The sequence below is a fragment of the Pongo abelii genome, chromosome 1 (genome assembly GCF_028885655.2).
Source record: "Pongo abelii isolate AG06213 chromosome 1, NHGRI_mPonAbe1-v2.0_pri, whole genome shotgun sequence".
NCBI classification, from domain to species: Eukaryota; Metazoa; Chordata; class Mammalia; order Primates; family Hominidae; genus Pongo; species Pongo abelii.
Genome location: NC_071985.2, coordinates 1,845,389 through 1,869,486, shown reverse-complemented (window position 1 = coordinate 1,869,486; position 24,098 = coordinate 1,845,389). Strand labels below are relative to the sequence as shown.

General features: G+C 39.4%; 1 protein-coding gene across 4 annotated transcripts; it reads right to left on the bottom strand.

Moving 5' to 3' along the window:
- Positions 1-8: 8 nt before the first annotated feature.
- On the bottom strand, positions 9-24,098 carry ZNF124 (zinc finger protein 124). 4 transcript variants are annotated; one of them, XR_010140031.1, is made up of 5 exons: positions 23,887-24,066; positions 11,452-11,578; positions 10,770-10,830; positions 8,185-9,183; positions 9-88 (listed from the first exon to the last, which is right to left on the bottom strand). XR_010140031.1 is itself a non-coding variant. In XM_002809215.5 (4 exons), exons 1-4 carry the CDS (start codon positions 23,914-23,916, stop codon positions 8,346-8,348), a joined length of 1,056 nt encoding a protein of 351 aa, XP_002809261.2. In that variant the 5' UTR covers positions 23,917-24,098; the 3' UTR covers positions 2,598-8,345. The 4 variants fall into 4 exon arrangements, 3 of the variants coding, with proteins under 3 accessions (XP_002809261.2, XP_024105245.1, XP_054405830.1); XM_002809215.5 differs by lacking the exon at positions 9-88 and having other exon boundaries at positions 2,598-9,183; positions 23,887-24,098; XM_024249477.3 differs by lacking the exon at positions 9-88 and having other exon boundaries at positions 2,598-8,997; positions 23,887-24,098.

The following is a 24,098-nucleotide window of genomic DNA, read 5'->3' as shown; positions in this document are numbered from 1 at the left end:
ACTGACCTGCCCTCCGTGGCAAATGGAGAAGTCTGACTCTCTCACACTCTTCTGTCTCTCACCCAGACTGGAGTAATCCCCTTTGGCACTTAGGAGACAGGGAAGCACAAACACATGTAACACAATTCTAGCTGTAAATTTTGGTGTAGAAACACAAGAGAACATTGAGTTATCCCCAAAGGCCCCACCTCCATTGTTCTGTGACATTTCTGCCCTCATAGTGAACCCTGCCCAAGCCCTGTCAGTGGAGTTTTGGTATCAGCGAGTACACAGAGAGAGAGACTCTCTGCTTATAAGCAAGGCACCAACACCCACATTTCCTTTTAGTTTCTAGCAGCCTGTTGACTGCTTTCAGCAAAACCACAAGAACTTACAATATTTTCTATTTATCCAAAGTGCTCTATCAGCTTTGGGGACTCCTCATTCTTTCCTACTTTGGCTAGGAGAATGAACATATGAGGCACATTTAGACTGCTCCTTTCAATTCTCCCTGTCGCATGACAGCCTGGCTAACAGGTTGGAGAGTGGAGGGATCTTACTCTTGCTCAACTCTCATTTGGGTGAGAGAATTTGCTACTTGTTCCAGGAAACCTTCTCATAAGCCCCGGCCAGGTCTGTGAAGAATCTTTCTACTTTCCTCTTATACAAGGTTATAAGGTTACAGATTTCTCAGAATCAATCCCATCATCACCCAAGCTGTCAAAAATGTGAACATTCTTGGATTTTTTTCTATTTGCAAGCCAAAAAATTAAGACTGTCAACTTCATGGATATTAGAGGAAGGCATGAGATTCCTGGGCCTGATGAAAAATATTTGACGATTCATCACACAAACGAAAGCAAGAGCTCCATATCTGCATTTGTTCCCCACGTCCACTCCAAGTGACAGGGATGATCAAAGAGACCCAACTGGATGCTTTCTGCTCAGCAGATTTTGATCACAGCTGAGGAATCTCAAGGTTAAGAAATCCCAGTGCTTTAACATGTGTTTCAAAGAAAACCGTCCGACCACGGCCTCAGAGAAAGGCATAATCTTTATTAAATTGTCCAGTTATTTATTTGGCCTTTGACCTGAAGAGACACATCCTTCAAGTCTGTTTCTTTCATTTAAAAAAATCCTGAAAAAGACACCCAGAAGAAACGCTTATACAAGATGTGGGAAAATGAAGTGAGAGATCCATGAAGAATTGTCTTCCAAAAGGGAGCAATATTCCCTTACATATATGAGAATATTGATACAGCCATTATAAAAAACTGTAAGGTGGCTCATCACAGTATTAAACTAGAACTACCATATTATCCAGCAAGCCCACTTCTGGGATTATATCCAAAGGAATAAAATCAGTATCTCAGAGAGACTTCTGCAATCCCAGATTTATTGCAGCACCTTCCACAATAGCCAGACATGGAAACAACCTAAATGCCCATTAATAGATGAATGGATAAAGAAATTGTGATACACACACACATGCAATGAAATATTATTCAGCCATAAAAAAGTCTTGTCATTTGTGAAAATATGAAGCTGGAGAATATTAAGTAAAATAAGTCAGACACAGAAAGACAAATGTTATATGATCTTACTTATAGATGGAGCTTAAAAACATTGAACTCGTAGAAACAGACTACATAGTGGTTTCCAGGGGCCGGAAGGTAGGGGAAATGGGGAGACATTGCTCAAAAGGTACAAACTTTCAGTTATAAGATGAATAAGTTCTGGCAATCTAATGTACAGCACGGGTGGCAGTAGATGTTGTCTCAGTCCCTTCCTGCTGCTTTAACAAAATACCTGACTAGGTAGTTTATACATGACATAAACTCATTGCTTACAGTTATATAGGCTGGGAAATGCAAAATCAAGCCATTGGCAGATTGTCTCTGGTGAAGACCTTGGTCTCTGCTTTCAAGATGACATCCTGAATGTTATGTTCACAGACAGCAGAAGGGCAGAAAGGGCAGAACTCACTCCCTCAAGTCCTTTTATGAAGTCATTAATCTCAATGATGAGGGCACAGCCTTTATGACCTCACCACCTCCTAAAGGCCCCCACCTCTTAATACTATTGTTTTAGAGTTTAAAGTTTCAACATGAATTTAGGTGGAGGACAAACTTTTAAGTCACGGCAGATATTGATTTTGTAACAATTACCACACAATGTGTATTTGGAGATATATTGAATATATCCAATATTATCTGTCAACTAATATTTTAAAATTAAACATACAAATAAATAAAATATGAAAATAACTTATCCATTGAGCAAAAAAGGCCCACTGAAGATTTCTGACCAAAACTACCATTGACTCTTTGGTGCTGTGGGGCTGCTGAAAACTGAAAGATGAAGAAAGGAACAGAATTATACAGTCTTCACAGAAAAGTCAGCTCTGAGAGTGAGATGATATTAACTTGGGTGAGACAATGACAGGTGACAGCAAATGAAAAAGAATTCATTATATTTTGTTAGCTTACTGGAAAAAATGGAATTCCTAGCCACAAAAACACTCAATTCTGAATGAATTGCAAAATAAAATTTTAAATATACATCCTCATTTAAAAAACAAAATCTCTGTGGCCTTAGAATAAGAGAAATATTTCTTAAATAAAACAAAAAATATTTAATATACTGGGAAAAATAACAAAATTTTATTAAAATTAAGAGCTTATCAAAATACAGAAAGAGAGAGACTGAGTGAGAGGGATACCAAAGAAAGGAATCTTATCCAGCTTCATGTAAAGAACCACCATAAATCAAGAAGAAAAAGTCCCCTAAAATAGTGGGAGATGAGCAAAGTAAGTCTTCAAAATAGAGGTTATTCAATAACTAAAAAGTGTGCTGAAATGTTCAAGTCTGTTAGTAATTGGAGAAATGTAAATAAAGCCTGAGACCATCACACAGCAACCAGAAGACTAAATGAAAATGACGGAAAATACCACGTGTTGGGCCAGGCGCGGTGGCTCATGCCTGTAATCCCAGCACTTTGGGAGGTCGAGGCGGGCGGATCATGAGGTCAGGAGATCGAGACCATCCTGGCCAACATGGTGAAACCCCATCTCTATTAAAAATACAAAAAATTAGCCGGGCGTGGTGGCAGGCGCCTGTAGTCCCAGCTACTCAGGAGGCTGAGGCAGAAGAATGGCCTGAACCCGGGAGGTGGAGCTTGCAGTGAGCCGAGATCGCGCCACTGCACTCCAGCCTGGGGGACAGAAAGAGACCCCGTCTCAAAAAAAAAAAAAAAAAAAAAAAAATACCATGTGTTGGCAAGGATGTGGGTACTCTAGGAAATTCACACGTTACTTGTTGGCATGAAAAGTGTTACAAGTAAAAAGTGGTACAATTTTGGAAAACTGGTAATATCACCTACAGCTGAAGAGATGTAAACATACAACACAACAATGTGATTATTACATATGTTCCCAACAGAAATTTGTACATGTTTCACCAATACCAATACATTTTCTGGAATTTACATAGCAGCCCTGTTCCTAATACCCTCAACTAAAACACATGCATATGTGCATCAGCACGGAGTGATTGTCTGATATTCACACAACAGAATTCAATGCTAAAAAAAAATCCAAAACAACATGCAGAATTACAGAAAAACTCAAAACAACCTACTGGATTTTAAAAGCCATGTACAAAAGGGCTCCTGCTGCATGATGTTTATATAAAGTATAAAAGAGGAAAGTGACCTGTGCTGTTAGAGATCAATATAGTGTCCATCCCTGAGAATAAGTGACTGGGATCACAAGGTGGTATCTGGTGGTATCTTTGGGCTAAAAATGTTGTTCCCCACCCCCCGCCACTTTTTTTTTTTTTTAGATCTAAAAAGCCTCAGACAAAATTGTCCCCAATATTTAAAATTATATGGTGCTATCCATTTAGGACATGTGCATGTATCTTTAAATATTTTAAATACATGTAAGAATTTTGTTTTAAGTTGAAGGATGCTAAATAGAGTATTGCTGTCCACAGGGCACAGGTATTAAGTTGCTTGACACTGTGACAGTGTTTAAAAGTAAGCTACAATTTCTAGGTTAAAAACAAAAATAAAACAAAATATAAATAAATATAATAAATAATTATATAATTATATATATATGAGGGAAAAAGTAGAATTATATTAAAATTTAGTACAAAAGAAGATAAAAAGAAAACAGAGCAGGTATTGTGAACACAGCAATGCAATAAACCCAGTCCCAAATATATCCATTATAATATTCAACAAAATAGACTAATTATTCCTATTAAAGACAAATATTACTTGATTGTATGCAGTTGGATAAAGATAAATTAACCACAAATTACCTAGTACAGTGATATATTAATATAATAGACTTTATGGTAAATCATTGTAATTACTATTGCTTTTACATTCTTAATGTGCAAATTTCAGGATTACTCCTTGATAGATAAGCATAATCTGGGTGTCACACACAGAAAAACAATCACATCTTTATGTCTAGATAATATATTTATGTATGTGAGTACATACTGTCAGTTTCTTGTAATGTTATTATTTTGTAATTATGTTTACAGTTCTATGGAGATGAGTGAATAAACAGATGAGCACTGAACAAACATATACAACCCGTGTACTTCTGAGAAGATTAAGGGATTTTAAAATTACTTATCTAGCTTTGGAAGGCCAAGGTGGGCGGATCACGAAGTCAGGAGATCAAGACCATCCTGGCTAACACGGTGAAACTCCAGCTCTACTAAAAATACAAAAAATTAGCTGGGTGTGGTGGCGGGCGCCTGTAGTTCCAGCTACTCGGGAGGCTGAGGCAGGAGCATCGCTTGAACCTGGGAGGCAGAGGTTGCAGTAAGCTGAGATTGCACCACTGCACTCCAGCCTGGGCAACAGAGCGAGACTCCATCTCAAAAAAAAAAAAAAAGTCAAATAAAATCCAATACTCTGCACTGACCATTAGTTTCACCCTTAGAAATGTTACTTGATTTTTTTCAATTATTAAAAGGTTTCCAACATGTAAAGGTACACCAGTTAAAGTGTCCCTGCAATGTATTCATCACTGTTATGATAAGCAGCCATATAGTAACTTTCTATTCTTCACAAATCTATGAGGTAGGTGCTGCCATTATCAGGATGAGAACTTAAACATCGAGAGGGTAAGTGATTTGTCTAAATTCAGACACTGGACAGGAGTAGAGTGGGGACTTGATCCTGTCTGGACTGAAGTCACGGAGTGCCTTTAACTGACATGCTCTATTATGATTGGTGAGTCATCTGCTATTAGATTTCTGGATGTGAGCACATCACATAACTAGTCTTTTCCTTTCTTGCTGTAACAATTGCCTTACAACATTTTGGATTTCTACTCGTGTAAAGTTACAGGTTTCAGGTACTATCTCTACCTGGTAACTGTGTAGACCATCTGTGTGATTAAGGGAAAGAGTTCAGAAGCCCAGCAACCCACAGTGGAGAAAACCACCTAAGCCTCCAGTGAGGGCTACTAAATCTTGCTGAAGTTCGCGTCCATAAGAAGGTCATTTTGTCTAAGTTCATCAAGCCTTGTGGACACAGGATTATATCTTTAGAATGCTGGTGAGCAGCCATGCTAAGGAAAGCCCCCTTTGGCTAGGAGTTCAGTACTGGGAGGGGTACTGGGAGAGGATAATATAAAGTGATTATTTCCCTTCTCTTTGCTCATCTGCACCTAAATCATGAGGATCTATGGATATGCACCTCATCAGAAGAGTGCACATAACAGCAGCAAGAGAAAAAGCAGCACAGAAAACACAAGGTCACTATGCTTTCCTACACAACAATCACTTGTCAGGCAACTGTCTGAGATACCTAATTCTCCCCAGAGTGGATGTCTCCTTGTACATGCACATGTGTGACACACACACACAGATATAAGTTGGCTCCGTGTCCCCACCCAAATCTCACCTTGACTTGTAATAATCCCCATGTGTCAAGGGCAAGACCAGGTGGAGGTGACTGAATCATGGGGACGGTTTCCCCCGTGCTGTTCTCATGATAATGAGTGAGTCTCATGAGATCTGATGGTTTTATAAGAATCTGGCATTTTCCCTGCTTGTACTTCTCCTTCCTGCTACCTTGTGAATTTGTGAAGATGCCTTGCTTCCCCTTCACCTTCTGCCAGGACTGTAAGTTTCCTGAGGCCTCCCTACCATGCTGAACTGTGAGCCAATTAAATCTCTTCCCTTTGTAAATTGCCCAGTCTCAGGAATTTCTTCATAGCAGTGCAAGAATGAACTAATAAACTACATATATATGAAATAATACTATATAGTATATAGCACTATAAACTATGCAAGGGTACTCAAATTTCTTTCAGTATAGATGCAAAAAGTCTCAAAAGATACAAAACTGAATTTACCAATATATAAAAAGACTTATACTTCATTACCAAGAGAGATTTAACCCCCCAAAAAAGCAATGTTGTTTTTGCATCTAAAAGTCAATTTGGCTGGGCACAGTGGCTCACATCTGTAATCCCAACAATTTGACAGGGCAAGGCAGGAGAATCACTTGAGCCCAGGAGTTTGAGACCAGCCTGGGTAACAAAGTTAGACCCAATTTCTTATTTTAGAAAGTCAATTAATATGATATACCATGTTAACAGAATAAATTTGAAAAACCACAAGATCATTCCAATAGATGCACAAAAACCATGAGAAAAACTTCAACAACACTTGACAATGAGATATTCAATAATAATGAACAGCAGGAAACTTTCTCAACCTGCTTTAAGGAATTTATTTTAAAAACCCTCAGCTAACATCATACATGATGGTAAGACTGGATGCTTTCTTTCTCAGATTAGACACAAGACACTGTTCGATCACAGGTCTCTCTCCTTAAACCAATGTGGCCTATGCAAATAGCCAAAAATAATGACAATGTAAAGAACAACAGATGAAAATAATAATTCACACGAGAATATACTCTATAATAAACTTTACGTACTTACAAATTGACAGCAACTCTATTAGCAAAGAAAATAGACTCATTTATCAATGGCCAATTAATAACAAAATAATTGAACAACTACACAGAAGTTAAACCTACATATATGTTACAAATACATTTCACACATCTACTGTGTAACCCACAAAATTTTTAAAAAATATTTTAAAAATATTTTATATTTTAAATATTTAAAAAATATTTTAAAAAATGGCTATGCAAGAAAAAAGGAAAAGAAATACATTTCAATTTACCCATATAACCAACACAGTTTAAAATGGGTAGAAAAAGGAAATTTATTTACCAGCTTAAAAAGGAAGAATACATATTTAACTCTTGTACTACTGCTCGAAGAATACTTACAGAAGTCTCGCCTCGGCCGGGTGTGGTGGCTCATGCCTGTAATCCCAGCACTTTGGGAGGCAGAAGCGGGCAGATCACGAGGTCAGGAGATTGAGACCATCCTGGCTAACACAGTGAAACCCCATCTCTACTAAAAATACAAAAAATTAGCTGGGCGTCTTGGCAGGCACCTGTAGTCCCAGCTACTCAGGAGGCTGAGGCAAGAGAATGGTGTGAACCTGGGAGGCAGAGCTTGCAGTGAGCCGAGATTGTGCCACTGCACTCCAGTCTGGGAGACAGAGTGAGACTCCGTCTCAAAAAAAAAAAAAAAAAAAAAAAAAAAAAAAAGTCTCGCCGCAATGTTTTTTTTTTTTTTTTTAAAAGAAGTGAAAATCTATATTCTAGAGACTCTCTTCAAAAATGAGCAACTGATATATTCAATTTATTTATAGCTCCTAAAACATCTCATTCACATAGTGAATTTTCTTGAGAATTGTACTATAATTATTTTCCATAAGGTTTTCCATAATATTTACATTTACAGGATTTATTTCCAGTGGGAGTTTTCACATGACTTTTAAAGTAATTGTTAAAATTCAGAATTTTCTGTATTTCTAGGGTTTCAATCTGGTGGGCATTCTTTTATTTATAAGGTCAATCTGGAGTATGTGTTACCATATGTCTCTTGAGTGAGTTATAGGATAAATGAAGGCATTCTCACATTCGATACATTCATAAAATTTTTCTCTAGAATGAGTTATGTTATACCATCAAATACCACTGGAACAACTGCAGGCCTTACTACATTTTATACATTCATATGGATTTTCTTCAGTGAGTCCTTTCAAGTTTTCAAAAAGAAATGGAAAAATTGAATGCTTTACCTTATTGATTATAGTTGTAAGGGTTTATCTCCAGTTTGATTCTTTTCATGTATTTGAGGAAATCTGGGAAAATTAAGTACTTTCCTACACCTTACATTCACAGTTTCTCTCAAGTATGTGACTGTTCATGTTTTTGACAAAAACTGTAGTGATTAAAGCCTTTACATTTTTTTACATTTATAGGGCTTTTCTCCAGTATGAGTTTTTTTATGCTTCCAAAGGGTACTAGCACGACTAAAGGCTTTGCCACATTTCTGACATTCATAGGGTTTCTCTCCAGTATGAGTCCTTTCATGGTCACGAAGGGAACTGGAACATCTGAAGCCTTTACCACAATTGTTACATACATAGGGTTTCTGTGCAATATGAGTTTTCTCGTGTTTCTGAAGGGAACTGGCGTATCTGAAGGCTTTCCCACATTGCTTACATGGATAGGGTTCTTCACCAGTATGAGCCTTTATATGTCCTTGCAAGGAACTGAGACAACTGAATGCTTTGCCACATTCCATGCACACATAAGGTTTCTCTCCAGTGTGAGTTCTTTCATGGTAGTGAAGGCAATTGGAGTAACGGAAGGCTTTCCCACAGTGCTTACATTCATAGGGTTTCTCTCCAGTATGAGTTCTTTCATGGTCACGAAGGTGACTGGAACGACTGAAGGCTTTCCCACACTGCTTACATTCATAGCGTTTTTCTCCAGTGTGAATCCTTTTATGTCTATTAAGAGAACGGGAAAAACCTAAGGCTTTCCCACATACCATACATTCATAGGGTTTCTCTCCAGTGTGATTTCTCTGATGTATCTGAAATGAACTGGGAATATTAAAAACTTTCTCACATATTGTACAACTATAATGTCCATTTCCAGTGTGCATTACTGTGTCTCTGTGAACCCTTGTGACAGAAAGGAAAGTTTTCTGACATTGTTTACATGTACATGGCTTCTTTCCGCATTCCTCACACCCATATGGGTTGTTTCCAGAGTGAGATATGATGTGCCTATAAGGGATGAATGACGTATGAAGAATTTTTCACACACAATGCATTCACGTGGTTTTACTCTAGCAGGAATTTTTTTGTTCAGATTAAAATTTGGCATCTGGAGGTTTTTCTACACTGACTTATTTAATTTTACACAGTATGTCTATCATATGACTTCTACAAAAAATGACAACCCCATCATTAATGGTTTATTAGTTATTTTCTTTTATTACTAAGTCTGAACTTACACTGCTACCAATATCAGAGAAACTGCAGGTTTTCTAACATAAACAAATTGAACATAAATGGATTGATTAGTCTACAACATGGCTCCCTCCCCTATAGCTATTAACAATACAGTAATATTCTCATATGCAGTTTCTTAGTATTGAATACAGTTTGGGTATTTACTCCCTTCAAATTTCATGCTGAAATTTGATCCTCATGTTGGAGGTGTGACCTGGTGTGAGGTGCTTGGGTCATAGGAGCAGATTCCACATAAGTGGCACTGTTGTGGTAATAAGTGACTTCTCGCTCTATTAGTTCCTGAAAGATCCGATTGTTTAAAAAAAAAAAAATGGCCGGGCATGGTGGCTCACGCCTGTAATCCCAGCACTTTGGGAGGCTAAGGTGGGCAGATCACTTGAGGTCAGGAGTTCAAGACCAGCCTGGCCAACATGGTGAAATGCTGTCTCTACTAAAAATACAAAAATTAGCTGGGTGTGGTGGCGTGTTCCTGTAATACCAGCTACTTGGGAGACTGAGTCCAGAGAATCACTTGAACCCAGGAGGCGGAGGTTGCAGTGAGCCAAGATTGCACCATTGCACTCCAGTCTGGATACCAGAGAGAGACTCCATCTCAAAACAAAACAAAACAAAACAAAAAAAACCCAAAAACTTTGGCACCTCCTTTCTCTCTCTCTTGTTCCTTCTCTCCCTGTGTGACACGTCAGCTCCCCTTCCCCTTCTGCCATCTCTGAGGTCCTCATCAGAAGCAGATGCTGGCTTTATGCTTCTGATAAAGCCTGCAGAACCATTAGCCAAATAACTCTTCCTTATAAATTACTCAGCCTAGATATTCCTTTATAGCAATGCAAGTAGACTAAAACAATACTGTTTTCAAGTGAACTATTTTGCAAACACTTAACATCCATGTTACATTGAAGTATATATTTTTGGTAAAAACTCTGAGAATAAATTGATGTTGTCTTAATTTATTTTGTTTGCTTGGTTTTTTTTCCCTCTGAGATGGTGTTTTGCTCTTGTTTCCCTGGCTGGAGTGCAATGGCACAACCTTGGCTCATTGCAACCTCTGCCTCCCAGGTTCAAGCAATTCTCCTGCCTCAGCCTCTCAAACAGCAGGGATTACAGGCGTGCACCATCACACCAGGCTAATTTTGTATTTTTAGTAGAGATGGGTTTTTGCCATGTTGGTCAGGCTGGTCTCAAACTCCTGACCTCAGGTGATCCGCCCACCTCAGCATCCCAAAGTGCTGGGATTACAGGTGTGAGCCACCATGCCTGGCCTTGTTTGCTTTAAACATATGATTACATACTACAATTGACCCCAAGGGGGACTGCTTCCTCTTGTGAGTGCAAATTACCTTAGATTTCTTGAAGAATTTTTGTACTGATCTTCAATGCTCTGGTCTTCCCCTTTGTTTCCTAAAATGTAGACCCAGAAATATATTACAAATTATTTGAAATTACAGAAAAATTACTAGACTCTAGGTGCTATGTTGGGGATATGGTTTGTACCCACCAAAATGAATGCTGTAATTTGGTCACCAATATGGCAACATTGTTTGTGTTATGGGTACAGATTCCTTATTAGTAGATTAATGTCCTTGCTTGGGAATGCATGTTTTCTCTTACTTTTGCAAGACTGAATTAGTTGCCAGAGGGCAGGTTGTTACAAAAGCAAGTTTAGCTCCCAAGAATTACTCTTATTTTCTCGCTGTGTGATCCCTTTGCACGTGCCCACTCGCTTCTGCTTCATGCCCTGAGCTGAAGTAGCATCAGGTCCTTACCAGATTCAACCTTGGACTTTCTAGCCCTAGAATCATAAACCAATATAAAACTATTTTTGTAAATTACCCAGGATCAGGTATTCTGTTATCACAATTAGAAAACAGACTAAGAAACAAGAGTCATTGCACACTGGGTCCATGCCTCATTTACTCATCAAAGTGTTCCCTTTGTACATTCCAGATCATGGAATGACATTGAAAACCATGAAACACTTACTTTCTGATTGACTAAGTAAAGAAATATTGGGATTCTTACCTATGGAAGCCAGATTCCTGAAGGTTTCCTGCATCACGTCTCTATAGAGATTCTTCTGGGAAGGATCCAACAAAGCCCACTCCTCCTGGGTGAAGTTCACAGCCACATCCTCAAAGGCAACCGAGTTCTAAAACATTCCACATTTTTGTAGAGGATGGATGAGACTGAAAGCACTGGAAATCTATAGTCAGTTTATAAGATGTTCACCTGATTCTGTGGTGAACATTTATTCCACTATTTGGTCACTAGAACTATGACTCTGTCTACACTTACTTTCTTCCACATAGCAGTTCCTTTTTTTTTTTTTTTTTTTTTTTGAGACGGAGTCTCACTCTGTTGCCAGGCTGGAGTGCAGTGGCATGATCTCAGCTCACTGCAATCTTCACCTCCCAGGCTCAAGTGATTCTCCTGCCTCTGCCTCTCAAGTAGCTGGGACTACAGGCACATGTCACCATGCCTAGCTAATTTTTGTATTTTTAGTAGAGACAGGGTTTCACCATGTTGGCCAGGATGGCCTCGATCTCTTGACCTCGTGATCCGCCTGTCTCGGCCTCCCAAAGTGCTGGGATTACAGGCGTGAGCCACCACGCTCAGCCAGCAGTTCTTATGCTAAAGTTGAACTGTTCAGCAAGGCAGCAGCAGAGAAGGAACACCCTTCTTGTTGGTGAGTCCAGGGAGTAATATTTGCTGTTATGATTTTTCTTTATAGCATATACCTGCAGTACATATCATAACAAAGTCTTACTATCTGGTGTGCATAAGAGAGTTAATATGAGCAGTCACAAGACTACTTACCCTTAGAAATACCTGCTACAAAGTTCAACCTTTGCTGGTATGAGGGAACTTACATTTTCAGAGGCATCCCAACAACCTAAGTGATAAAAGTAGCTCACTGTTGCTAAATAGTTTATCTAAACAATCTGGTATTTGCTGAACCCGTTTTCCTTCCAAAAGTCTATTATTTTGTTTTATTGTAGCAGTGGTGCCTAGGGGATCAGCCTCAATAAACAAACAAAAACACACTCTGAGCACTGGGTATCTGATGAGCTTCTCTGGTAGACAATATTTCATATATGATGCCACAACTTTTTAATTGGGAAATTGAGCCCAATCCACATGGTTACACAAAGAGAAAACGTGTAGAAGCTTATAAGTGGTTCACTCAAGTCCAAATTTAATCAAGAGGTAATTAACACTAATAATCAATATTCAATAATCCAAAAATAATTATTTTACAATTTCTATTGAAAAATGTCAAAGCAGAATAGAATAAGTGAAAAGGCATGCGTTCAAAGAAAAAAACTCAATGTCAACTAGATGTCACCTCTTACAAATGATATTCATGTAAAATTTCATAGATGCCTGAAACAGACTTTCTAGCAGTTCAGCAGAAACTACTTTTCAAAACCTACAGAAATAACAACTGCCTAACAACTGTCAAAGTCTTCTGAATAACAGTGTGATGGTTTGCCTAATACACATCAATGATTTCCAAATATAATATTCAGGGCAGTGTAGTATAAGCAGAGAGATAAAGAACTAGGCCAAGAGAAAGGCATATAGTCTTTAATGAGCTGGAACTGATATGGAAAGCTGACTAATAACAGAGGAGGCACTGTAGGATAGTGAAGGAAGTATCAAGCACTTTAAACATGGACAAAGCTAACTGGTATTTAATTGGGAAAAAAATGAATTGCATTGACCTCTATTAGTTGGACAATAATCAATTTGTCATATATTCAAACGTAAAAAGTACAAATAGACCACTTGCAGAAGTCACAGACAAGGTTTTTTTGACATATGAATAGGAGAAAAGGAGCAAACAATAGAGACTGACAAATTCAAATATATTAAAATTAGGAGAATTAAAAGACAAAAAACAGTAAAATAAAAATCTGCAATATATGCAATATAAAAGAAATTAGTGTGCACAGTAAAAATGAATGAAAACATGATTTAAAAATGGAAAAAAAAAGCAAAAGATACATAACAAGAAAAAAGACCATTTATGGAAAGAAATCCATTTTCTTGGTAATAAAATAGCCAAATAATATGGCATATTATTATAATAATAATAGTAAATAATAGTTCACATTCTTTAGAAGAACAAAAATTAGAGAATCTCAAGTGGTGATTACCACACCAAATAAATATGCAGAAATGAAGGCCAAGGCAGTGGATATACTCCATTGCTATTTCCAGTAATTTGAACTTTACCACAATCTACAGCCCAGTAATTTTTCTCCAATATCCAGAAAATTTATTGTGCATTATCAGAGTTTATATTCAGCATTAAGGAAAAGAAATTCCAACCATGAATTTCCCAACCAGCCAAAAGAAGCTTCGTAATCATTTTCAGACAAGCAACTACTAAGAGAATTTGTTCCCACTAGATCTGCCTTGTAAGACGTCCTAAAGGGAGTGCTAAATATGGAAAGACCATTAACAGCCACCACAAAAACACACTTAAGTACATAGACCAGTGACACTATAAAGCAACCATACAAACAAGTCTGCATAATAACTAGCTAATGACACAATAACAAGATCAAATCTACACATATAAATAGTAACCTTGAATGTAAATGGGCTAAATGCCCCAATTAAAAGGCAAAATGACAAGCTGGATAGAGAAACAAAACCCAATCGTATGCCGTCTTCAAGAGACCCATCTCACATGCAATGACGCCCACACATTCAAAGTAAAGAGATAGAGAAAAATCTACAACACAAATGGAAAACAGAAAAAAGTAAATCTAGGAGCAATAGGCCATACCATATAGCCTAGGTGTGTGGTATATTATGCCATCTAGGTTTGCATAAGTACACACTATTATGTTCTCACTATAAAACTGCCTAACAACACATTAAGCAATGTACGACTGTATATCTTTACTTACATATAAAATATATTAACTCTTGGCAAAAAAAAAAAAAAAAAGCAGGGATTACTAGTCAAATTTCAGATAAAACAGACTTTAAACCAAACACAATAAAAAAAAAGACAAGGGTATTACATAATGGTAAAAGGTTCAATCCAACAAGCAGACCTAACTATCCTAAATATGTATGCACCCAACAGAAGAGCACTCAGATTCATACGGCAAATTCTTACACACCTACAAAGAGACTTAACCACACAGTTAACAGTGGGAGGCTTCAATGCCCTACTGATGGTATTAGATCATAAAGGCAGAAAACTAACAAAGATATTTGAGATCTGAACTCAACACTTCACCAAATGGACCTAAGACACCTACAGAACTCTTCACTAAAAAACAACAGAATATACATTCTTCTCAGCTGCACATGGCACATACTCTAAAATCAACCACACATTCAGCCATAAAACAATCCTCAACAAATCCAAAGAAAAAAATGAAATTAAGGTAGAAACCAAGAAATTATTTGAAACTAATAAGAACAAACATACAAGAATCTCTGGAACACTGCTAAGGCAGTGTTAAGAGGAAATTTTATAGCACTAAATGCCCACATCAAAAACTTTGAAAAGATCTCAAATTAGCAACCTAACATTACACTTAGAGGAACTAAAGAAACAAGAGCAGACCAACCCCAAAGCTAGCAGAAGACAAAAAAAAAAAAAAATCAGAGATGAATTGAAGAGAAAAAAAAAAAAAGCAAAAGATCAACAACTTCAGGAGTCAATTTTCTGAAATAAGATAGATTGCTAGCTAGACTAATAAAGGAAAGAAAAAGAGAGAAGATCCATATAAACACTATCAGAAGTGACAAAAAGGGTATTACCACCAGACTCACAGAAACTAAAAAAAAAAAAAAAAAATCCCTCAGAGACTATTATTACAAACATCTCTATGCATACAGGCTAGAAAACCTAGAAAAATGAATACATTCCTGGAAACAAAAAACCTCCCAAGATTGAACCAGGAAGAAATGGAATCCCTGGACAGAAAAATGAGCTCTGAAATTTAATCAGTAATATTAAACCTATCAAACAGAAAAGCCAGGACCAGATGGTTTCACAGCTAAATTCTACCAGATGTATTAAGAAGAGCTGGTACCATTCCTTCTGAAACTATTCTAAGAAACTAAAGAGGAGAAGCTCCTTAACTCATTCTATGACAGCCAGCGTCATCCTGGCAGGCATACAACAACGAAAAAGAAAACTTCAGGCCAATATTCTTGATGAACATAGATGCAAAAATCCACAGATGTAAAATACTAGCAAACCGAATCCAGCACACACCAAAAACCTGTTCCACCACCTTGATTAAGTAGGCATTATCCCTTGGCTGTAACAGTTCAATATACACAAGTCAATAAATGTGATTCACAACATAAACAAAACTAAAAACAAAAAAAACACATGATCATCTCAATAGATGCAAAAAAAGCTTTAAATAAATTTCAACATCCCTTCATGTTAAAAACCCTCAACAAACTAGGCATTGGAGAAACATACTTCAAAATAATAAGAGCTATCTATGAAAAACCCACAGCCAACATCATAGTGAATAGGCAACAGCTGGAAACATTCCTCTTGAGAACTGGAACAAGACAAGGATGCCCTCTTTTACCACTTCTATTAACATACTACTGAAAGTCTTAGCCAAAGCAATCAGGGAAGAGAAGGAAATAAAAGGCATCCAAATAGGAAGACAGGAAATCAAACTTCTCTGTTTGCAAATGATATGATCCTATACCCCCCAAAACCCCACAGTCTCTGTTGAAAAGCTCCAGATAAACAACTTTGGCACAGTTTCAGGACAGAAAATAAATACACAAAAATTAGTAGCATTTCTATACACCAATAATATCCATGCAGAGAGCCAAATCAGGAAGGCAATCCCATTCACAATAGCCACAAAAAGAATAAAATATCTAGGAATATAGCTAACCAGGAGATGAAAGATCTCTACGAGTTACAAGATGCTGCTGAAAAAAAAAACAAAAAAACCAGAGATGATACAAATGAACGGAAAAACATTCCATGCTCATTGATAGGAAGAATTAATATTGCTAAAATGGTCCAACTACCCAAAGCAATTTAGATTCAATGCTATTCCTATCAAACTACCAATGACATTGTTCACCCAAATTAGATAAAACTATTTTAAAATTCATGTGGAACCAATAAAGATCCCACTTAGCCAAGCAAGAAGAACAAAGTTTGGAGGCATCATATTAACCAACTTCAAACTATACTACAAAGCTACTGTAACCAAAACATTATGGTAATGGTATAAAAACAGACACAGACTGATGGAGCAGAATGGAAAGCCCGGAAATAATGCCGCACACGTACAACCATCTGATTTTTTTTTTTTTTTCTTGAGACGGAGTCTTGCTCTGTCACCCAGGCTGGAGTGCAGTGGCGCAATCTCGGCTCACTGCAAGCTCCGCCGCCTCGGTTCACGCCATTCTCCTGCCTCAGCCTCCCGAGTAGCTATGACTACAGGCGCCCGCCACCCCACCTGGCTAATTTTTTGTATTTTTAGTAGAGACGGGGTTTCACCGTGTTAGCCAGGATGGTCTCGATCTCCTGACCTCATGATCTGCCCGCCTCGGCCTCCCAAAGTGCTGGGATTACAGGCGTGAGCCACTGCGCCCGGCCAACCATCTGATTTTTGACAAAATCAACAAAAACAAACAATGAGGAAAGGACTTCCTATCCGATAAATGGTGCTAGGATAACTGGCTAGCCACATGTAGAAGATTGAAACTGGACCCCTTCCTTACACCATATACAAATATAAACTTTAGATGGATTAAAGACTTAAATGTAAAAATTTAAAGATATAAAAACCCTGGAAGATAACCTAGGAAATACCATTCTGGACATAGGACCTGGCAAGTACTTCATGATGAAGATGCCCAAAGCGATTGCCACAAAAGAAAAAATTGACAAATGGGACATAATTAAACTAAAGAACTTCTGCACAGCAAAACAAACTAACAGGATTAAACAGACAACCTACAAAGTGAGAGAAAATATCTGCAAACTATGCATCTAACAAGGGTCTAATATCCAGAATCTGTAAGAAACTTAATTAACAAGCAAAAAGGAAATAAAAATGAAACATTAAAAAGTGGGCAAAGGACATGAACACTTTTCAAAAGATATACAAACAGCCAACAAACATGAGAAAAATGAACATTATCACTAATCACTAAAGAAATGCAAATTAAAACCACGATGAGATACCATCTCATACCAGTCATAATGCTGTTACTAAAAACTCAAAAAATAGCCTGGGCATGGTGGTTCATGCCTGTAATCCCAGCAGTTCAGGAGGCTGAGGCAGGAGGATTATTTCAGTCCAGGAGTTCGAGACCAGCTTGGACAATATAGTGAGACATTATCTCTACGAAAGAATAAAAAACTTAGCCGGGCCTGTTAGCACATGCCCATAGTCCCAGCTACTCGTCAGGCTGAGGTGGGATGACTGCTTGAGCCCAGGAGGCAGAGGCTGCAGTAAGCCAAAATCGTGCCACTGCACTCCAGCCTGGGTGACAGAGCAAGACACTGCCTCAAAAAAGTAATAAAGTCAAAACAAAACAAAACAAAACCAGATGCTGGTAAGGTTGTGGAGAAAAGGGAATGCTTATACACTGCTGGTGGGAATTCAATTCACTCATTTTGGAAAGCAGTGTGGTGATTTCTCAAAGAAATTAAAACAGAACTCCCATTCAACCTAGCAATCCCATTTATTGAGTATATATCCAAAGAAATAGAAATCATTCTACCATAAAGAAATATGCACGCATAGGTTCACTGCAGCATTATTCACAAATGTGTATATACCACATTTTCCTTGTCCAGTCTACTGTTGATGGGCATTTAGGTTGATTCCGTGTATTTGCTATTGTGTACATGTACCCCTGAACCTAAAATAAATATTTACAAAACAAGCAGAATACATATACATATACAATAAGAGTAAAACACATATAAAAGAAATCTGTGTCTTAAATCTTATGTAAAAAGTCTCTAAGGGCACACCAGCAAGTTGGATAACATTGATGAGGTGAATGAATGTCTAGAAACACACAGTGTACCAGGAATGAATCATGAAGAATTAGAAAATCTAAACAGACTCACAGTTATATGACACTGATGCAGTAATCAGAACTCCTAAATTGGACAGACACTACAAGCTACAAATGTTCTTTATAACTATTAATGCAGAAATCCTCACTTAAATACTAACAAACCATATTTAGCAGCATACTAACGCAGAAATCCTCACTTAAGTACTTAACCCAGAAATCCTCACTTAAGTACTAACAAGCCATATTTAGCAGCACAGTAAAAGGATTATACACCAAAACCAAGTGAGATTTATCCCTAAAATAAAATGGTTCAATATATGAAAAATCAATCAGTGTAATGTATGACATTAGCAAAATGACTGAAATATCGTAGCTATTGCAACTGATGCAGGAAAAGTATTTGGCAAATTATTAAGACCCACTCATGATAAAAACATACAATAAACTAGGACTAAAAGGAAACTACAGTACGAAAAACCAGCACTAACATCACCATCAATGCTGAAATACCAAAACAAACAAGCAAAAAAACCCTTTTCTCCCAAGATCAGTAAAGAGCGGTAGAGAACCTCTGCTTTTATCACTCCCATTCAACACAGTATTGGAAATCCTGGCCACAGTGATTGGGCAAGGTTGTTGTACAGATTTAGCATTAATGTGCCAAATGCAGGCAACAGAAAACAGCACAGACTTACCCACTCTAACAAATTCTTCATCCTGCAAGAAACAAACTGATGTTTTGGTTAATTTTTGTAATTCACCAATTTATGTACCACACTTTTGTGTGTGGAAATGTATTCACTTTCTGTAACCATAAAGGAAGAGAGATTTTTCCTATTTCTCTTCCCTGGTAGCATTCCTGATTAAAATCCCTAGAATTTCATTTGAAATTACCCAAAAGAGAAGAGACCTCAAAAAGTTACCACATACACTCAGGGGAATGAAAATAAAATATATCAAAAAAACTCTTCTAAACATTGGCTTGGGCAAAGAACTTATGACCAAGAACCCAAAAGCAAATGCACAAAAACAAAAATAAACAAATGGCACCTAATTAAATTAAAAAGCTTCTGCACAGCAAAAGAAATAATCAGCAGAGTAAACAGACAACCCACAGAGTGGGAGAAAATCTTCACAAACTATGCATCCTACAAAGGACTAATATCCAGAATTCACAAAAAACTCAAATCAGCAAGAAAAAATTCCATCAAAAAAGTAGGCAAAGGACATGAATAGTTCTCAAAAGAAGATATACAAATAGCCAATAAATATGAAAAAATGCTCAACATCACTATCAGGGAAATGCAAATTAAAACCATAATGAGATACCACCTTACTCCTGTAAGAATGGCCATAATCATAAAATAAAAAACAATAGATGATGGGATGCTGGTGTGGATGTGGTGAAAAGGAAAATCTTCTACACTGCTTATGGGAGTGTAAACTAGTACAACCGCTATGGAAAACAGTATGAAGATTCCTTAAAGAACTAAAAGTAGAACTACCATTCAATCCAGCAATCCCACTACTGGGTATGTACCCAAAGGAAAAGAAGTCATTATATGAAAAAAACACGGCTGGGCGTGGTGGCTCATGCCTGTAATCCCAGCACTTTGAGAGGCTGAGGCAGGTGGATAACCTGAGGTCAGGAGTTCGATACCAGCCTGGACAACATGGCAAAACCCCGTCTCTACTAAAAATACAAAAAAAAAAAAAAAATAGCTGGGCGTGATGGTGCATGCCTGTAGTCCCAGCTACTTGGGAGGCTAAGGCATGAGAATCGCTTGAACCCAGGCGACGGAAGGTTGTAGTGAGCCAAGATCGTGCCACTGCACTACAGCCTGGGTAACAGAGTGAGACTCTGTCTCAATTAAAACAAACAAACAAACAAAAAAACACTTGCACACACATGTTTACAGCAACACAATTTGCCACTGCAAAAATACGGAACAAACCTAAAATGCCCATCAACCAATGAGTGGATAAAGAAAATGTGGTGGAATACTACTCAGCCATAAAAAGGAATGAAATAATGGGCTTTGCAGCAACTTGGACGGAGTTGGAGGCATTATTCTAAGTGAAGTTAACTCAGGAATGGAAAACCAAATATTCTATGTTCTCACTTATAAGTGGGAGCTAAGCTATGAGGATACAAAGGCATAAGAATGATATAATGGACCTTGGTGATTTGGGGGCAAGGGTGGGAGGGGGTGAGAGACAAAAGACTGCATATTGGGTACAGCGTACACTGATCAGGTGACAGGACCAAAATCTCAGAAACCACCACTAGAGACCTTATCCTTGTAACCAAAAACCACCTGCTACCCCAAATTTATTGATATAACATTAAAAAAATTTTTTAATTAAAAACACTAAATATATATATATGAAGTGGATTTAAAATATCTACATATATTTAAAATATCCACTTCTTTCTTTGCCTCTTTGTAAATATTTTATCTTTAAAGCTCTATTGATGAAATACATTTTATGTTTACCTAAGGCACCAATAAATGAACAAAGCTTTGCAAGAGGGCAGCCCAGGGAAGAGCAGCGCTAACTGGAACACAGGTATGTTTGACTCACATGTCAAGTAAGACCATCTCTCAAACAGGAGATTCCCTGGTCCCCGCTGTCCTCATTGGAGACTAGGTACTCAAGGACCACCTTCCCAGTGCACTGCACTGTGGCCCGTTGTGTGCCTAAGGTGCAGTTTGCTTGGCAGGTTTTTGTGTCATCTTCCTGGAAGAAATTTTCTTGTTCTTTAAGGTTGTTTTTCTCCCTTCACAAGTGTGAAAGAATCCAGAGGGCAGGAATCATTTCTGTCTTTCCCTCAAAATACCAACATTGGATTGGATGACACCAATGTCTCTCCCAGTGTCCCCACTGTACCCTCCCACCCCATCCTGCTGAGGGAAGTACTCAATGCCCACCGTCCCCCCAAAACCTGCACCGTGTCCCCACTGTACCCTCCCACCCCATCCTGCTGAGGGAAGTACTCAATGCCCACCGTACCCCAAAAACCTGCACCATGTCCCCACTCTACCCTCCCACCCCATCCTGCTGAGGGAAGTACTCAGTGCCCACCGTCCCCCCAAAAACCTGCGCCGTGTCCCCACTGTACCCTCCCACCCCATCCTGCTCAGGGAAGTACTCAATGCCCACCGTCCCCCCAAAAACTGCACTGTGTCCCCACTCTGCCCCAAATGCATTTTGCTTTTCAGGTTCTTGCCTCACTGTGGGGCGGGGTTTCCTTGTACTTTGGAATGCTGTTCTCCCTTCCCAAGTATGAGACAATCCAGAGGGCAGAAATTCTTTCTTCCCTCAATACCAGTATCCGACTGCCTGACCAGCATTTTGTCTCTAAGGAGTGATAACAGGGGTAAGAGAAAAAAAAAATCTAAGTCCCAGTGGATTAGCTTTTTAGAGGAAGAGTATCCCAGGAGACTCCTCTCGCTCCCAGGGGATTCATGCCATCCAGCTGCTCCTCTGAGAGGCTCCACCCCTAAACCTCACCTTGTCTTTAGGAAGAAGAGGACCCAACAGCTGACATTCACTATTTATGACACTCCAAGAGACATGGCCAGTGTGGGCACATTAGGTCATCCTCAAACAGTTTTGAACCCAGGACCCAGAAAAGACAGGAGGGTGGCTGAGGACACATCACCACGTGAAGGTTCCAAAGGGAAACCTCCATCCAAAGACGTTTGTGAGTGTGCCTAGGGAAGACAAAATGAAGATACAAAGAATTTTTTATAGTGGACTAGATCAGGTGACTATTCTCTGTTTTCACGAGAAACGTTCAGAAACAGCTCCTCACTGCTCAGTGAAAACATGATAAACAATTAAAATACTGCATCTGGTTCAAATGTGTAATAAAGAACAAATAATAAAGTTGTAAATTGGAGAGGGGAAGTTGGAGTTTGGGAGTCTGAGGAAGAAACTGGAAATTTAGAATTTTACTGCAAGTTCTAGAAGAGTTAGGCTGGGGAATACGGTCATGGATTTGAGACCCTGCTTGCCTTACATTTGGAAAATGCAGGGGAAACCAGTACCCTTGTGGAAATAATTAAATAGGAAGAAATTAGACTGAAGTTGTAGCAGGACAAGCTGCAGACAAAACCCCTCAGACACCGAGTTAAAGAAGGAAGGCCTTTATTCGGCCGGGAGCTTTGGCAAGACTCACGTCTCCAAAAACCGAGCTCCCCAAGTGAGCAATTCCTGTCCCTTTTAAGGGCTTACAGCTCTAAGGGGGTCCACGTGAGAGGGTCGTGATTGATTGGGCAAGCAGGGGGTACGTGCTGGGGGCTGCAAAATGGAACAGAACAGGACAGGGATTTTCACAGTGCTTTTCCATACAATGTCTGGAATCTATAGATAACACAACCGCTTAGGTCAGGGGTCGATCTTTAACCAGGCCCAGGGCCCAGCGCCAGGCTGTCTGCCTGTGGATTTCATTTCTGCCTTTTAGTTTTTGCTTCTTCTTTCTTTGGAGGCAGAAATTGGGCATAAGACAATATGAGGGGTGGCCTCCTCCCTTAAAGTGATGATGGTGCCCTGAATTCCTCACCAAGAAAACCTAAAGGTACTTCATGCCTTTCTTGTAAAGTAATTAACTTGAAGGGAAACAAAACTTAACCAACCCCAAATCAGCAATTTACCTCTGATTACATAACCAGGAACCATCCACCTAAATAATCCGAATAACAGAACTACATAATTATAACCAATCAATTATTAAATTGGGGTTGCTTTGGGCTGGGCGCGGTAATCCCAGCACTTTGGGAGGCTGAGACCAGGAGTTCAAGACCAGCCTGGGCAACATAGGGAGACCTCCCCCCAACCCAATCATTAAAAGAAAAAATAAATAAATAAATTTGGTTTACTTCCTTACACATTTTATAAAAGCCTTTCCATCAAGACCGTCCGTTGGCCCACAAACCAAAAACCGTGGCTGGGTGCTCCCCTACTCATGAATCGCTGTTTGCTCAAACTCTGTAACGCTTTAATGAAACCTCAGTTTAATTTTTAACAGGATTGAGGAGGGATTAGAAACGCCAGCGGCCACAGCTCCTCGCAGGCGCGAGCCCGCACACCGCGCTGGGCCTCTCCCCTGAGGCGCCTGGGGTCTCACTGCAGGATCCCGGGGAGCCGCGGGGCCGCGGGCGCGGGGCCGGGGAGGGAAGCGGATTCGGGCAGGACGGAAGTCGCCGTGCAGAGACGGGACGGGAGCCCGGGGTGCCGCTGCCCGCCCAGCCCTGCCGGGCGCCAGAAAGGACCGACGGCCGCGCCGCGCCAGCAGGGACTCGGGTCCGCTCTCGGGAGCCGACCGCTGGGAGCCCGGCGCCCGGGGCCGCCACAGCCCCTTCCCTTCTCCAGACCCCCGGCGGCGCAACTCACCATTTCCCAGCTTCCGGGGTGTCCCGACATCCTCCCTGCGAATCCCCCAGTACATGCAGGTCACAGGAGGACCCCGGCTGCAGCAGAGCCTCCTGAACCGCCGAGAGCGAAGGAGAAGCGCAGCGGCTACTGGCCGAGCCACGCACGTGCGGACACGAGAGACAAAGGCCGGGCAGACCCGGAAGCCGCCTCGGGTTTTCTAGCGGAGCGCC

What these genes read in the sequence shown, in the direction of transcription:
- ZNF124 (XM_002809215.5), bottom strand. Translation starts at nt 23,916, where the DNA reads ATGTCGGGACACCCCGGAAGCTGGGAAATG. An exon ending in ACCCCGGAAGCTGGGAAATG is followed by an intron (nt 11,579 to 23,886) that starts GTGAGTTGCGCC and finishes GGAATGTTTTAG; the next exon opens with AACTCGGTTGCCTTTGAGGA. An exon ending in AATTCTTCAAGAAATCTAAG is followed by an intron (nt 9,184 to 10,769) that starts GTAATTTGCACT and finishes CATCCCTTATAG; the next exon opens with GCACATCATATCTCACTCTG.